The sequence below is a fragment of the Mytilus edulis genome, chromosome 11 (genome assembly GCF_963676685.1).
Source record: "Mytilus edulis chromosome 11, xbMytEdul2.2, whole genome shotgun sequence".
NCBI classification, from domain to species: Eukaryota; Metazoa; Mollusca; class Bivalvia; order Mytilida; family Mytilidae; genus Mytilus; species Mytilus edulis.
Window position 1 is genome coordinate 56816118 of NC_092354.1, and position 14484 is coordinate 56830601.

At 32.4% G+C, this 14484-nt stretch overlaps 1 protein-coding gene across 1 annotated transcript in view; it reads right to left on the minus strand.

Annotated features, from left to right (window-relative positions):
• Positions 1–772, minus strand: part of LOC139495868 (corticotropin-releasing factor-binding protein-like) — a 33536-nt gene extending 32764 nt beyond the window's left edge. The window contains exon 1 of the mRNA XM_071284274.1: positions 615–772. Within this exon, the coding sequence (XP_071140375.1) occupies positions 615–683 (69 nt within the window). The 5' untranslated portion in view covers positions 684–772. The remainder of the gene's footprint in view (positions 1–614) is intronic.
• Between the last annotated feature and the right edge of the window lie 13712 nt (positions 773–14484).

A 14484-nucleotide genomic window follows, 5' to 3' on the forward strand; every position in this document is an offset into this window, starting at 1 on the left:
CATAGCATACGCAAGAAATGTATGCATTGTTTTTAAAAAAAAATTTTACAGTTGACAAAACCAAAACATTACTTTTAATGTTAGTAAATTGACGGAGAAACTTTGAAATAGGCAATTGAAAGCTGAAAGAGGCAAAGTACAAATGATTTAAATACTTCCTTAAATAGTAGTTCGTTCACGTAGGAACTTTCGATCAGACATGAAGTAAAAATGAAAATGATATTAGCTTAAAAGTTAGCGCGTTGATCTGCAATGTGGCAAAGTAAAAAATGAAAGTGATACCACCTTAAATGGTATTGCGCTGATAACGAAACTCTCAATTAGGCAAAGTAAAAATGAAGAAACATTACCTTAAAATTTAATGACTTGGCGATGTTTTGCAATGATGCAAAATTTAAAAAAAAATGAAAGGGACATTACCTGAAATGAAAGTGCGTTGATTATGGAACTCTCAAAGAGGCAAAATAAAAAAAGAACGTTACATTACCTCAAAAGTTTGTGTGTTGATGATCCGCAATAAGGCAGAGTATAAAATAAAAGTTACATTGCCTATAACGTTAGTGCATTGACGATGATTCTCAATAAGGCAAAGTAAAAAATGAAAGTGACATTACCTTAAATGGAAGTGCGTTGATGATGGAACTCTCAATGAGGCAAAGTAAAATCAGAAATGTTTTGATCATGTTGAAGCTTATCAGTACTGTACGATAGTGACAATCTAAGTGAATGAGATCCGATAAAATCTCTTCTTATATAGCATCGTTCCAGACCACGCACTTTACGTATAACAGTTTGTTTCTTTAGTTCTATGACAATCCTAGAGATCATTCTTATTGTTAAATGCTATATAAAATATTTATATTGATCAACAGTATCTGAGGAATAATTATTATTTCACGTCTCGTAAAGTTAAATTACTAATGATTTTAACAGATTATTAAATATTCGAATTTATTAACGCAATTAGCAGTTGGTCTTTAATTATCGATAAAATCATTGGTCTAATTTTATCGTTTTGTTTCTTCATATTTTTCTTTTTGATATTACGTCATTGGTTAATTGAATCGGAATTGATTTCCGTCTTTGTTCAGTTTTTAAGTGATTTTATCCACATGATTATCAAAGTTCGTTGTAGATGTTTGACGTTAAAATGCAAATTATGTGTAAAAAACAAATACATTAAGAAATATTTGACAGAAGTCTGTCATAAGGCAGCATGATGATAATTGTTTTCGCGCCAATTAAAAAAAAAAACTTTCATAAAACACATTCAATTTGTATGAGTTCTTTGTATCGCTTTTTGAGATCATAATTATGATTGAAATACATAAATACATAATAAATAATAAAATTATAGTTTACATAAAATATGACGTAGGCATCATTCTGTTAGAGAAAAAAATATTGAATATTCTATTTTTGTTTTTTATTTTTTTAATTGAACCATATCTTAGCATGCCAATTTTTCCCGTTATGAACACCGTTATACAAGAGAAAATTGTGTACACTCTAAATACATATAGTACAATGAAAATATTACTAATTTTATGGTTTTAAATAAAGTAATTAAAATCTCATCTCTAGTCGAAATCGCAAAGTTTTAATTGCTCGTAGGTCTATATGCATAATTAAGGATATGTGGTATGAGAATACCCAAAGTTAAAATGAAGTGAAAGTAAGCAATTGTAGGCAACCTACAGCTTTCAACAAAGATAACACTCAGAACTTATTGTCGGTTTAAAAAGCCTCTGATATGAACAATGTCAAATTATTCAATTGAGAAAACTAACTACCGTTAATATAAACAAAAACAAAAAAAATACGCAAAATATATGTAAATTTAGTACGTATCTCTGGTAAATGTTAATCTGTCCGTAACCTCCTACAACATTTTGTTGGATAATAAATAATTAACATACTTTAAGGTAAAAAAACACTAATTCATAGCCCCATTGCTTTCTATGTTAAATTCTGCAATTTCAAGCATTAATGGCTACTTTATCTTAAGTTCCCAAGTCCCTAAGCTTACATTTGATACTTAAGCTACTCAAATATTCCCACTTTTGACAAGGATATAGCTATGCGTAGGATCTATTTTGTTTAAAGTATGAACTACTTTCTTGTGTGTTCTTTCCGACCGGGCTTGCATTAGTGGTTCTATTTCTTAAAAAGAAACATAATGATGTATTATCTAAAAGAGGCTACACGTAGAAAAGGAAACTAAGTGGTAAACGTAAAAAAGACCACAACAAAATAAGCCAAAAGAAACACACACAATATGAAAAGGATCTATATTAAATGAGAACATGTACTCGTTTTAGGAATTTTATGCGACTGTCATACAAGTGTGACAGGTCCTATAAATGTAGAAACTAACATATTTCGACTTGTGAAAATACAGCTTATATAATTATGAGAATGTTCACTGATCATTATATAGCATTTTTTTGCATGAAGATATCACAGACTTGCAGTTTGAGATCGCCGTGCTATACTAGTTTTGTTTTCGTGCTGAAGCAGCGTTTAGCAAACACCAATCTTTCAATCAATGTTTAGTTATATTTAAAACCGACCACAGATGGGGTTTGATAACAGCTAGTTTTTAATAAGACAATAACAATAAAAACCAAGCAGTAAACAAAGACTCACAAAACCAAAGGATATTTACATCAACCGTTATAAATAATATAAATAAAAAACAACACGAACTCCACTAAAAACCGGGAGTGAAATTAGGTGCTCCGGAAGTGTAAGCCAAATAAATAATAAAAAGTTCAGTTCGAATTGACATTTGATTCATTTCAATTTCTCTCCAAATAATAGTGTAGAAATTATTATGTGTCGACTGGAATACATATTTACTTTTGTCTAAAAATAGTCTGAAGCGTTCACATATTTTGCGGGTTTTGGCTTACAGATCGGAACGTCCCTTATTAAATGGCAAAATCAAAAGCTCAAATACATTAAACGAATGGAAAACAACCGTCATATTTTTGACTTAGTAAAGGCATTTCCTCATATAGGAAATGATGGATTAAGCATGGTTTTATAGCTAGCTAACACTCCCACTTGTATGAATAGGTTGATTTATTATCTGTACCAAGGTAACTCTAAATAATGTTTTTTTAAAGTACCTTTTAAACGTTAGTCATGTAGAAAAATAAGGGGGCGGCTCTGATGCGACGAAAAACGGTTGATGTTGATTAAAGTGTTACAGTAGACCTTTTTTTTTTAGAATTGTTAGTACACAAAGGTACTGTTGTCTATAAGTCTGAGATTTTTTGTTTTTGTTTACTACAGGATAAACGAATTTCATTATCTATTCAAATGTCGAAAACAGGAAATAAAACTGCTTAGAAATAAATATATTCCACAATATTATACTGCAAATCCAACAGAGTACACATTGAAACAGCTTTTAACATTTTGTCATGAAAAACTTTACAAAAACTTGGCAATATTTAAAAAAATTCTTACACGATACTTGTGAATTATGTTAGTCTTTCTTGAATTGAATGTTATGGTAGTTTGTAAATTGACATTTTTCTATATTTTTACCATGAATGTAGTATTATTATGTTTAGTGTGAATGTATTGAGTATAAACATGTGTATATGTGTATATATGATGTCCTCTTGTACACCTATGTGTCTGATGTTTATTAATAAAGTATTGTCTATTGCCTATGGATAATTTGACATCATAATAGGAACATGAAATCTCGTTTAAAATTACAGTATATTAGAAAAGATGAACAACGAAGTTGATAAGCGTTGAATGTGAACACGCTGCACATGGATATCAAAAACGATGCTAAATTAAAGATGATACCAAATGGATGGAAGCTGTTATTTACAGTTTTTCGTAAATTGAAGTGAAAGTTATATACATGATCATTTTAGCAAAGAATATAAAATTAAGAATGGAAATGGGGAATGTGCCAAAAAGACAACAACCCGGCCATAGAGCAGACAACAGCATAAGGTCACCAATAGGTCTTCAATGCAACGAGAAATTCCCGCACATGCAGGCGTCCTTCATCTTGCCCCTAAACAAATATATACTAGTTCAGTGATAATGAACGCCATACTAAACTTCAAATTGTACACAAGAAACTAAAAGTTAAAATAATACAAGACTAACAAAGGCCAGAGTCTCCTGACTTGGAACAGGCGCAAAAATACTTACTTTATTCCGGGAAAACGTTATTTACAGTGGAGATCAGTTCTAACCTCTCATAAATTCTGTCAGTATCTGTCAGGAGAACTGTTCTAGAACAGTATGTAGAACTGTCAGCCTGACACCTTTTAGTCAGTTCTGGGTTAGAACTGTTCTAGCTAGAACTGATTTGGTCAGTTCTACCTAGAACTGATTTGGACAGTTCTAGCTAGAACTGATCCTGACAGTTCTACCCTAGAACAGTTTTAGACAGTTCTAGTGATCTTTGGTCAGTTCTACTTCTAGAACAGTTCTACGGTTAGAATTGATTTCAAATTCTACGGCTAGAATTGATTTATAATAAATTCTACGGCCAGAATTAAATTATAAATTCTACGGCTAAAATTGATTTATAAATCCTACAGCTAAAATTGATTTATAAATTCTACGGCTAGAATTGATTTGGTTTAAATTTAAGAACTCTTTGTCTTAATATAAAGGCTTCGGCAAAATACCGATTAATATTATAAAGAGTTTTGCTATTTTGCCGGTTTTAACCCCGCCATATTCTGCATGTATGTGAGTGACTGTTCCAAGTCAGGAGCCTGTTATTCAGTGATTTTCTTTTGTTGATGTGTTACATAAATTATTTGTTTTTCTTTCATTTTTTTAACATAAATTAAGCCGTTAATATTGGGGGGGGGGGGGGGGGGGCATTATTATTTCATTTATTTTACATTTGTCATTCGGGGAGTCAGGATGACTCGTATTACATTACAAAATTATCTGACCTTAATGTAATACGTTATTCCGGCCCGAACCACCATGGACGGGTCCAGCAGTTTAAAAAAAGGGGGGGGGGTCCAACTAAAATTCATTGTCCTCATTCAAATGCATTGATCGTCCATAAAAAGGGTGCTGTACAGTAATTCAGTTATAATTTTAGGTCAAGAGGGACTGTAATATATACAAGTTATAGCAATATTGGAAAACAATGACCTCAAAATTTTGTACGCATGAATTTAGTGCCAGCATGTCCTCTTTTTATTCAAAGTATTGAATCGTAAACAAATATCAGTAGTTTTCATACTTCAGAGTGAGTCGTGTAATAAAATCTTTTGACCGCATCAATCTAAACTGACCTTATTTGCTCTTTCTTTCTGCAAATCTATATAGCTGTACAGTAATTCAATTATAATTTTAGGTCAAGAGGGACTGTAATATACAAGTTACAGCAATATTGGAAAACAATTACCTCAAAATTTTGTTCACAGGAATTTATAGTGCCAGCATATCCTCTTTTTATTCAAAGTATTGAATCGTAAACAAATATCAGTAGTTTTCGTACTTCAGACTGAGTCGTGTAATAAAATCTTTTGACAGCATCAATCTTAACTGACCGTATTTGCTCTTTCTTTCTGCAAATCTATATAGCTGTACAGCAATTCAGTTATAATTTTAGGTCAAGAGGGACTGTAATATACAAGTTACAGCAATATTGGAAAACAATGACCTAAAAATTTTGTTCGCATGAATTTATAGTGCCAGCATGTCCTCTTTTTATTCAAAGTATTGAATCCTAAACAAATATCAGTAGTTTTCATACTTCAGACTGAGTCGTGTAATAAAATCTTTTGACCGCATCAATCTAAACTGACCTTATTTGCTCTTTCTTTCTGCAAATCTATATAGCTGTACAGTAATTCAATTATAATTTTAGGTCAAGAGGGACTGTAATATACAAGTTACAGCAATATTGGAAAACAATTACCTCAAAATTTTGTTCGCATGAATTTATAGTGCCAGTATATCCTCTTTTTATTCAAAGTATTGAATCGTAAACAAATATCAGCAGTTTTCATACTTCAGACTGAGTTGTATAAAAAAATCTTTTGACCGCATCAACCAAAACTGACCATATTTGCTTTTTTTTATGTGAGTCTATATAGTTGCACAGTACTTCAGTTATATTTTTTTTTACTGTAGTATATATAAATAACTGAAATATTGGAAATTGAACAAACTTCAGTAGTTTTCATACCTCAGACTGACTCATGTAACAAAAATATGTGTCTGCATCAATCAAAACTGACCATATTTGACAGCATCAACCAAATCTGACCATATATGATGACTGCATCAGCCAAAACTGACCATTTTGCTTTTTTTAATGTAAAAAGTGTGAAGCTGGTTTTTTAATAGTGTGCACCACATTTTTTACGTTATTTCGAATAGACAGAAAAAAATGATAAGTCATTTCTTATAATTTAATTCTAAATTCCATTTTAAACCTTGCCAAACCATGAAAAAACGTTGATGACATTACGGTCACATGACTAACTTATGTCTATGGGCGCTGATAACACAATAACGACAGAAGACCCGTTACATCCAAACTTAAATTGTTAAATAATGAACCGTCACAAAAAGTGACTTTTTAAGTCAGCATGGTCAGTAGTTCATGATGTTTTTTTTTAAACAAAACTGTTTAACGGCTTAATCCAACATGCACTCACATCACTGGTTCATATACTTTATTTTAAAATGAAAAGTTCATGTATGAGAAGTTCTCTTCTTGGAAAGGTATACTGACTCTACTGTTAATATAATTTGAAGAAGGAAAATGATTGGTTCTGTTTGTAGCCTTACGTCCAGTGGCAAATATTTCATTCATGTTCAGATCGAGTATATTTTTCTGACGTTCCAGACTCCCAGATATTATTCATTATCGTTATGGATAAGTTTGGCAACGAGATAATGCAAATCTGAGACCTCAGTGCAAATGTACATAGTTTTCTTGCGTTTAACAACACTGTATTCATTACTATGATATCCCATAATTCATCCACTGTACAATTTTCCTTTGAACATTTTGTCAAAACAGAATCTTAAATCATGAATGTAAATCCAAGGCAAACAAGGTAAATTCAGATTAAATTTACTTGAATATTAAATGCAGAGTTATATTTACGAAGAGACTGTTAAAAACGGGGAACGAAGAAACGTAAACAATGATGTTTCATTTGCAATCTCATAAAATTATTTCTCCGATGAGTTGGATAACCTCCTATCCACTTCGATATTTGTACATGTAACTTTTGATCAGTAAAAAATATAGAAACATCTGCTATTATATATAGTAAAGTAATTGGAACTGATTTTTTCTTCTAAATTCTAAATTGCCCTTTCTGCAGTGACGTCATTTAGAACTGTTCTACAGTCCTGACTGATTTAGTCAGTTCTGCTGACAGTTCTACGGTTAGAACTGATTTGGTCAGTTCTACTTAGAACAGTTTTAGACAGTTCTACCCTAGAACTGATCCTGACAGTTCTACCTAGAACTGATTTAGTCAGTTCTACCTAGAACTGATCCTGACAGTTCTACCTAGAACAGTTCTAGGGTAGAACTGTTCTAGCTAGAACTGTTCTAGGACAGGTTAGAACAGTTCTATGACAGAATATTCTGACAGTTCTAATGAGAGGTTAGAAGTGATCTCCACTGTACTTATGGGTTGGATTTGGCTTTGATGTTATGAAGCCACTGCGAGTACTTTTAAATCAATGCTTTGTTTATAGTGTGTCTTTCTATGTTGTGATGTTATATTACTGTTTTAGAAAAGGGAGCAGGTTTGGTACCATTAAAACGTTTAATCCCGCTGCAATTGTTTGCACCTGTCTAAGTCAGGAATCTGATGTTCAGTGTTTGTCGTTTGAATGGTTTTCACTAGTAATTTTTGGGTCCTTCATAACATGCTGTTCGGTGTGAGCCTAGGCTCCGTGTTGAAAGACCGTACCTTGACCTTTAATGGTTTACTTTTATAAATTGTGACTTGGATGGAGAGTTAGTCTAAAGTTTAAACATATTTATTTATAGTGGATTGGGAAACAAATTTTGCAACTTATATTAATCCTTTTCCACTTTGCGGGTGCGAGTGCTGCCTTGTAGCGGCATTAACTACTCTTTTTTCGAAATCTACAAGGGTGTCTTTAAAGTGCAAGAGCTATGGCTCTCTCTTAATACGGGTCAGCCACTTATCGTCCCCTTCCGACGGACTATCATCGTTTCCTCAAGACCATACTCGCAGATGGTATCAAGGGAGAGCCGAAAATTGAGTTGCTGAAATGTTCATCCCAAACGGGAATCGAACCAGGAACCTTTGTGTTAGTATTCCGATGCACTAACCAGTACACCACGGTTGGATGGAGAGTTGTCTCGTTGGCACTTATACCACATCTCCCTATCTAAATTTGTGTCTATTAATTTTTTTATGTTAGTGTGTGTATTTGTGCTTCATACGGATTTACTGATTTTTTCAATTTCAACTATTTTTTTCCTTCATTTTGTTGTTATTTTGTGTTTGCAACACCACTGTCCCTGGTTAGGGGAAGGTTGAGCAATCGTAAACATTAACCATTCCATTGAAAAATCTAACTTTTGAATTAATTGTAAATGTTATCACGTCTGAATCGGATTTAATGCTACTCGCACTCGTGAATGAATGTGTTGTCCGGTAGATATCTTCGGAAAATATTTTTTTCTATATTTGTATTCTTCGATTCTATAATTAATTTTTGAACACATATTTTCAAATCTGTTTCACGTAAGATTGATGAAAATATTTATTATTACAAGCTCCTTATTGATTTTAAAAAGTTTTTATTCCCAACCAAGCGTTTCCACCTTAAGCAATCCACAATTGTACGTCCCCTCCTCAGACTAAGAATTTGGATATATAATAAAATAAAGGATTTCCAATGGGACGGAAATATTTTTTTTTTTATCAACAAGTTTATTTTTGGGGATAACCATAGTATAACAGGGGCGCATCCAGCCATTTTTTTAAAGGGTGTATTCAACCTAGGATTAAAGGGGGTGTTCAACAATATGTCCCCATTCAAATTCATTGGTCGACCCATAAAAAGGGGGGGGGGGGTGTTCGAACCGTCTACTTCCCTCCCCTGGATCCGCTATTGTTTAACATAGACTTAAGGAACAAACGATATGATTTAGTACAGCTACCCACAAATGACGTGTAGGCAAGTACTTGCCACTGCAATTTTGTTTCGATTCTTAAATCAATCAATCAACTAATCGATTAACGCCTTCTGGTCGCATTATGTATAGCTGACATTTCCCAAGTATCTGGTATTAACGCCTTCTGGTCGCATTATGTATAGCTGACATTTCCCAAGTATAACTAATCTATTAACGTCTTCTGGTCGCAATATGTATAGCTAACATTTCCCAAGTATCTACATGTAGTTTGCAATAACTGATCATGTATAGGGCTCTTTATCTTTATTATCTATCCAATTGACATTTACTAGATTAACATAGATACAACATGTATACATACTTGTATATCATAAATTATTTTCTCTACAACATGTATACATATATCATATTTTCTCTACAACATGTATACATATATCATATTTTCTCTACAACATGTATACATATATCCTATTTTTTCTACAACATGTATACATAAATCATATTTTCTCTACAACATGTATACCGGCATATATCATATTTTCTCTACAACATGTATACATACATTTTGTATATCATATTTTCTCTACATTAGGTTGCGGATTTCAGTATTATAATGACGGTAATGAACATACTTTTGTATAATTTATATATGTATTAATTTATGATGATATTAAGTCCTACTTATATAAATAAAACTACATAAATTATACTGTTATGGTATTTCTAAATTGTAAATAAAATGAAAAGTAGGTACATGTTGAATTAGTAAATACGGTGTATATTTTTAAAGGAATTCCGCTCAAGCTGGTACAATGACCGTCTTTATCTTGCAATGATGTAAGAGTTTCTTTAACTCCGTGCTGAAAGCCTCACTGTGACTGAGATGAAGAACCGCAATATAAGCGCTGTTCCTTTGCTCTTTGTATGTTTTTTTGCTCTGCATCATGTACTAATTTGGTGTCATTGATCATGACACCCATATATTATTGTTTCTATATTTTACATGTACTATATTATTATTTGTTTATAGGCACCGTATACAGTAAATATATTAAAAAGAAGATGTGGTATGATTGCCAATGAGACAACTATCCACAAAAGACCTAAATGACACAGACATTAACAACTATAGGTCACCGTACAGCCTTCAACAATGAGCAAAGCCCATACCGCATAGTGAGATAGTTCACGTTCAATTGATGCCAGCAACACTCACATATTTTTTAGTATTCCAATGTTAGAGTGAATCATGAATCATGAATGTTTAATAAATGCCATTCTTGTGATTAAATTAGGGACAGGACGGTTTCTATCAAAAACTTTCACCGGTGGTGTAAATGATATGAATCGTCTTGAAAAGTTTCGAATATGATCTTAGGACTCGTACAATTTTTCAGAACAACTTTAATACAGTTAACATTTGTTCTGTATGTCAGTATGTTAAAAATAAACTATGTAAAAGTTATTTAACATTTTGGAATACACTGAAGTATCAAACAAGTAACTCGAAAAAGGCAAGCTTGAGTCGTTTGTGTTTTCTCTTATTTTTTAGATATTGAGATCAGACGTGGCACGGTACTTGTCTATCCCAAATTCATGTATTTGGTTTTCTTGTTATATTTGTTATTCTCGTGGTGTTTTGTCTGATGCTTGGTCCGTTTCTGTGTGTGTTACGTTTCGGTGTTATGTCGTTGTTCTCCTCTTATATTTAATGCGTTTCCCTCGGGTTTAGTTTGTTACCCCGATTTTGTTTTTTGTCCCTGGATTTATGAGTTTTGAACAGCGGTATACTACTGTTGCCTTTATTTGGTACTTATTTTTCTATAAAACTGTTACTCTTATGGAAAAACTGGGCTGTTATATTTGTGACTGTTTTGAATTAAGGAGATTAGGTATGAACACTGACACTGAGTCAAGTAAATAATATGAGAATAAATACATTGTATAATGTAATTTTATTAAAATTTTATTCACAATATATACCCGGTATGTGGTTTTTAACTTGATTCTGATCAATGCTTATATTCCAAATATATATATGTATATGCCGCTATTATTGTTGTTATTACCAATTATGTAAATCAATTGTATCTGATTTTATGCCCTTTGTGGGTTCTTTATGGGCTCTTTATGGGCCCTGTAATTTGGGAAATAAAAATATTCTATTCTATTCATTTGTACACGTAGTCAATCTTTATTGCAATAGTAGATGGGTTTAGGGGTCTTCTTTTCTATATATTTTTATTAATTTTTGACAATTATTCTCATTATTTTTTAAAATTTTAGCACCCTATTGTTCTCTAGTCCTGGTTTACGGCCTATTTGTAGATATTCTTAATTTTGTAGGCCATTTTTCGTAAGATGGTAATTTATTCCCTGTTCTATATAAACCCCCATCTAGAGCTTCATAATACTAGTAGGTTGTAAATCCCCAGACCCCGTGCGCCTTGCACTAAAAACATCCCGAAATACCATAAACACGTATTAACATTTTTTTTTATAAATTGATAAGAACAAAACTTGTCAATAAATATTCTTTTGGTATTAAAGTAAAACTCTTAAAGGTGTTTTCATTTACGTATACATGTATCTAAAAATAGATTATTATTGCAAACAATTCATTATAATTTGTAAAACAGTATAATGCCAAATTTTGCCCAATGCGAAACCATCTCTGATCAATGGTAAAATATTAATAGTAGCGATCTAACTCTTTGTATACTATTCATTGACAGAAGGGATTGTATAACATTTACCCCCGGTAGGAGTTTTACAAACAATTAAAAAAAATACAATCACCATACTATTGTTTACTTTTAATTGTCTCTGCACGAAACGTACTCGACAGATATATTAATAAACATCCTATCTTGTCAACTGCATTGTACTTGATATCAATAGTACATTATCATGTAGGTTTATGTACATGTTACAGGTGCATTGAACTGTAGTCGCGAGTTGATTATCGTTTTCGAATCCACTACTTCTTATCAATTCTCTAGCTTAACCCATTTCTAGTAAAATAACTATCTGTTGTATAATCTAACAATCAATCAACAGAATTTTATGTAAATAATTTTGTATTTTGTCTTTTTTATTCTCTAATAGCTGGAAATGATTAGATCCACACGGTTCACATTTATATTTAACTTAATATAAGTTCAATTTAACTTAAATCTGTTGTAATCTCCCCTTTTTAATACCAGATTTTATATTTGTAAATAATTCTTTCAATCAAATTGAATGTTTAATCATATCAAATTATTTACATTGATTAGATTTTAATTTTTATAATTTATTCATAAAGACATATAATCAATATACGGATTTTTTAAAAGACTTTTTGTAAAGTTACAAAAAATTAATAACCAACATTAAGACACCTTTAATATTTACTTATACAATGTATAGCATTTCATGACTGTAGTCAAAGTAGTCACGTCTCAGTCATTACAGCTGAACGAACGTGCTGGGCCAGCTCTCCTTTACCCGCTATCTTCGATGAGGGTTTACAGTTACATATCATCGACTTACTACTTAAGATGACACAAACCAGTCCATGCCGTACAGATAGACGTAGTAGTTGGCGTACCCGCGTTAACATACATTCCAAAACCATTGTATCATGGGGAGTGTTATGCCGATTAACGTCCGAGAGCTGTATCCTAGGCTGTTGGGTGATACGATCTTCATTTTACTGCCTCACGGCTTTGGTCCTGATAACACTTCCTGTCATCTTTCGAACTACGTCCGATATCATCTACCAGTACTCCATCATCGAGGTTAGCGGGCTGCCAAGCTGACCAAACTGGCCCTGAAAGCAGCCGTTGTGAAGTAAACCAACATCAAAATAGTCAACAAAAGAAAAACAACTTACCAAAACCAAGATGGCGGCCTACATATGGCGTCCTCTACTACCTGTTCCTGACCCACGGCATCAATATATGATAAAGCTCACCAATCGCCTTCGGGCACCGAGCCGACCGTGCGAGGGCTGTATAGCCAGTCAAGGTCGTTAAACACTTCCATATATTTAACTGTAGTTGAAAGTCAAAGTCGTTAGATCTTCAATGCACCTGTAACATGTACATGAACGAATGAATAGGTGAAAGTTCTAAATGAGATATAAATACGTCGTCGCAATACTCCTGTTGATGAGGAACACATGCAAAGAATGGTCTTTGTTTTAATAGTGTTAAGCTTAGTTTAACGTCATTACATTTGGCATCCATCATCAATCAGTCAATAAAGTAGCATTATTTGCAGAAATCCAAGCAAAATTGCTCTTGCTAAAAATGTAGAATATATCATTATGTCAATTTTGAAGTGAAACATGTGAGCTGTTCATAGCCATGATCGTCTAGTTGTTGGCACAGAAAGAAATGATTGTGATAATAACAGTCCTAAGTTCAAGCCTTTTTTTATTGTAATGTTTTTCTCTACCAAAACATTTTTTTAATCTTAGAGGAATTATATTTCATTTTTCATATAAAGTTGACGATTTTGGTTCTGGTTTTACAGACAAAAAAGCAGTTTTACAGTCGTTGCTTATTACATTCATGACATTAGAATCAGTAAAATATTGATATATATATATATATATATATATATTTGGACCCTCTATAATCAAACAATTTAAGATTTTGTTAATGTAAGCCAAGAAACCAAAATATGTTTATCCTACATGTATGTTCATAAACGAGGGCCAAAAGAAACCGAACCAAAGGGACAATATAAAATCATAAGTGAAAAATAAAATCAAATATCAATGAAGTTTTATGTTTTAGAAAAAAAACGACAAGACAAAACAAACAAACAACACAGAAAAAATATATACAGAAAACCAACGACTGAGCAATATAAATCCACATAAACCTTTAAGGTGATATAAATTAGTGTTGCCTTATACATAATTTGGAGGCCATAATTTTTGGTTCATATAATGTTGGGTTTCTATCTATCCCAAGTATTTAAACAAATTGTGAAAGTTTTGGTTATGAATGATATGCCCCTTTTTGATTGATTTGACCTTCAAATTGTTTTGATTGAACGCCACTGGAAAGTCTTACATAGACGAAATGCGCATCTTGTTGAACATTGTAAACCAGATGTCTCTTTTTTCTTTTTCATGAAACGTGACTTTTAGTGTGAAATAACCTGTTTGGGTTCGCTTAGTGTTTAGGAAAATGAAGTATTTCAGGCATCAAAAACAAGTGTTGCGCATGTCCCAAGTAATGGAGCCTCTGGCCTTTGTTATTCTTCTATAATTTTAGTTTCTTGTGTATAATTCGGAGTTAAGTATAACGCCCATTACCACTGAACTAGTATAC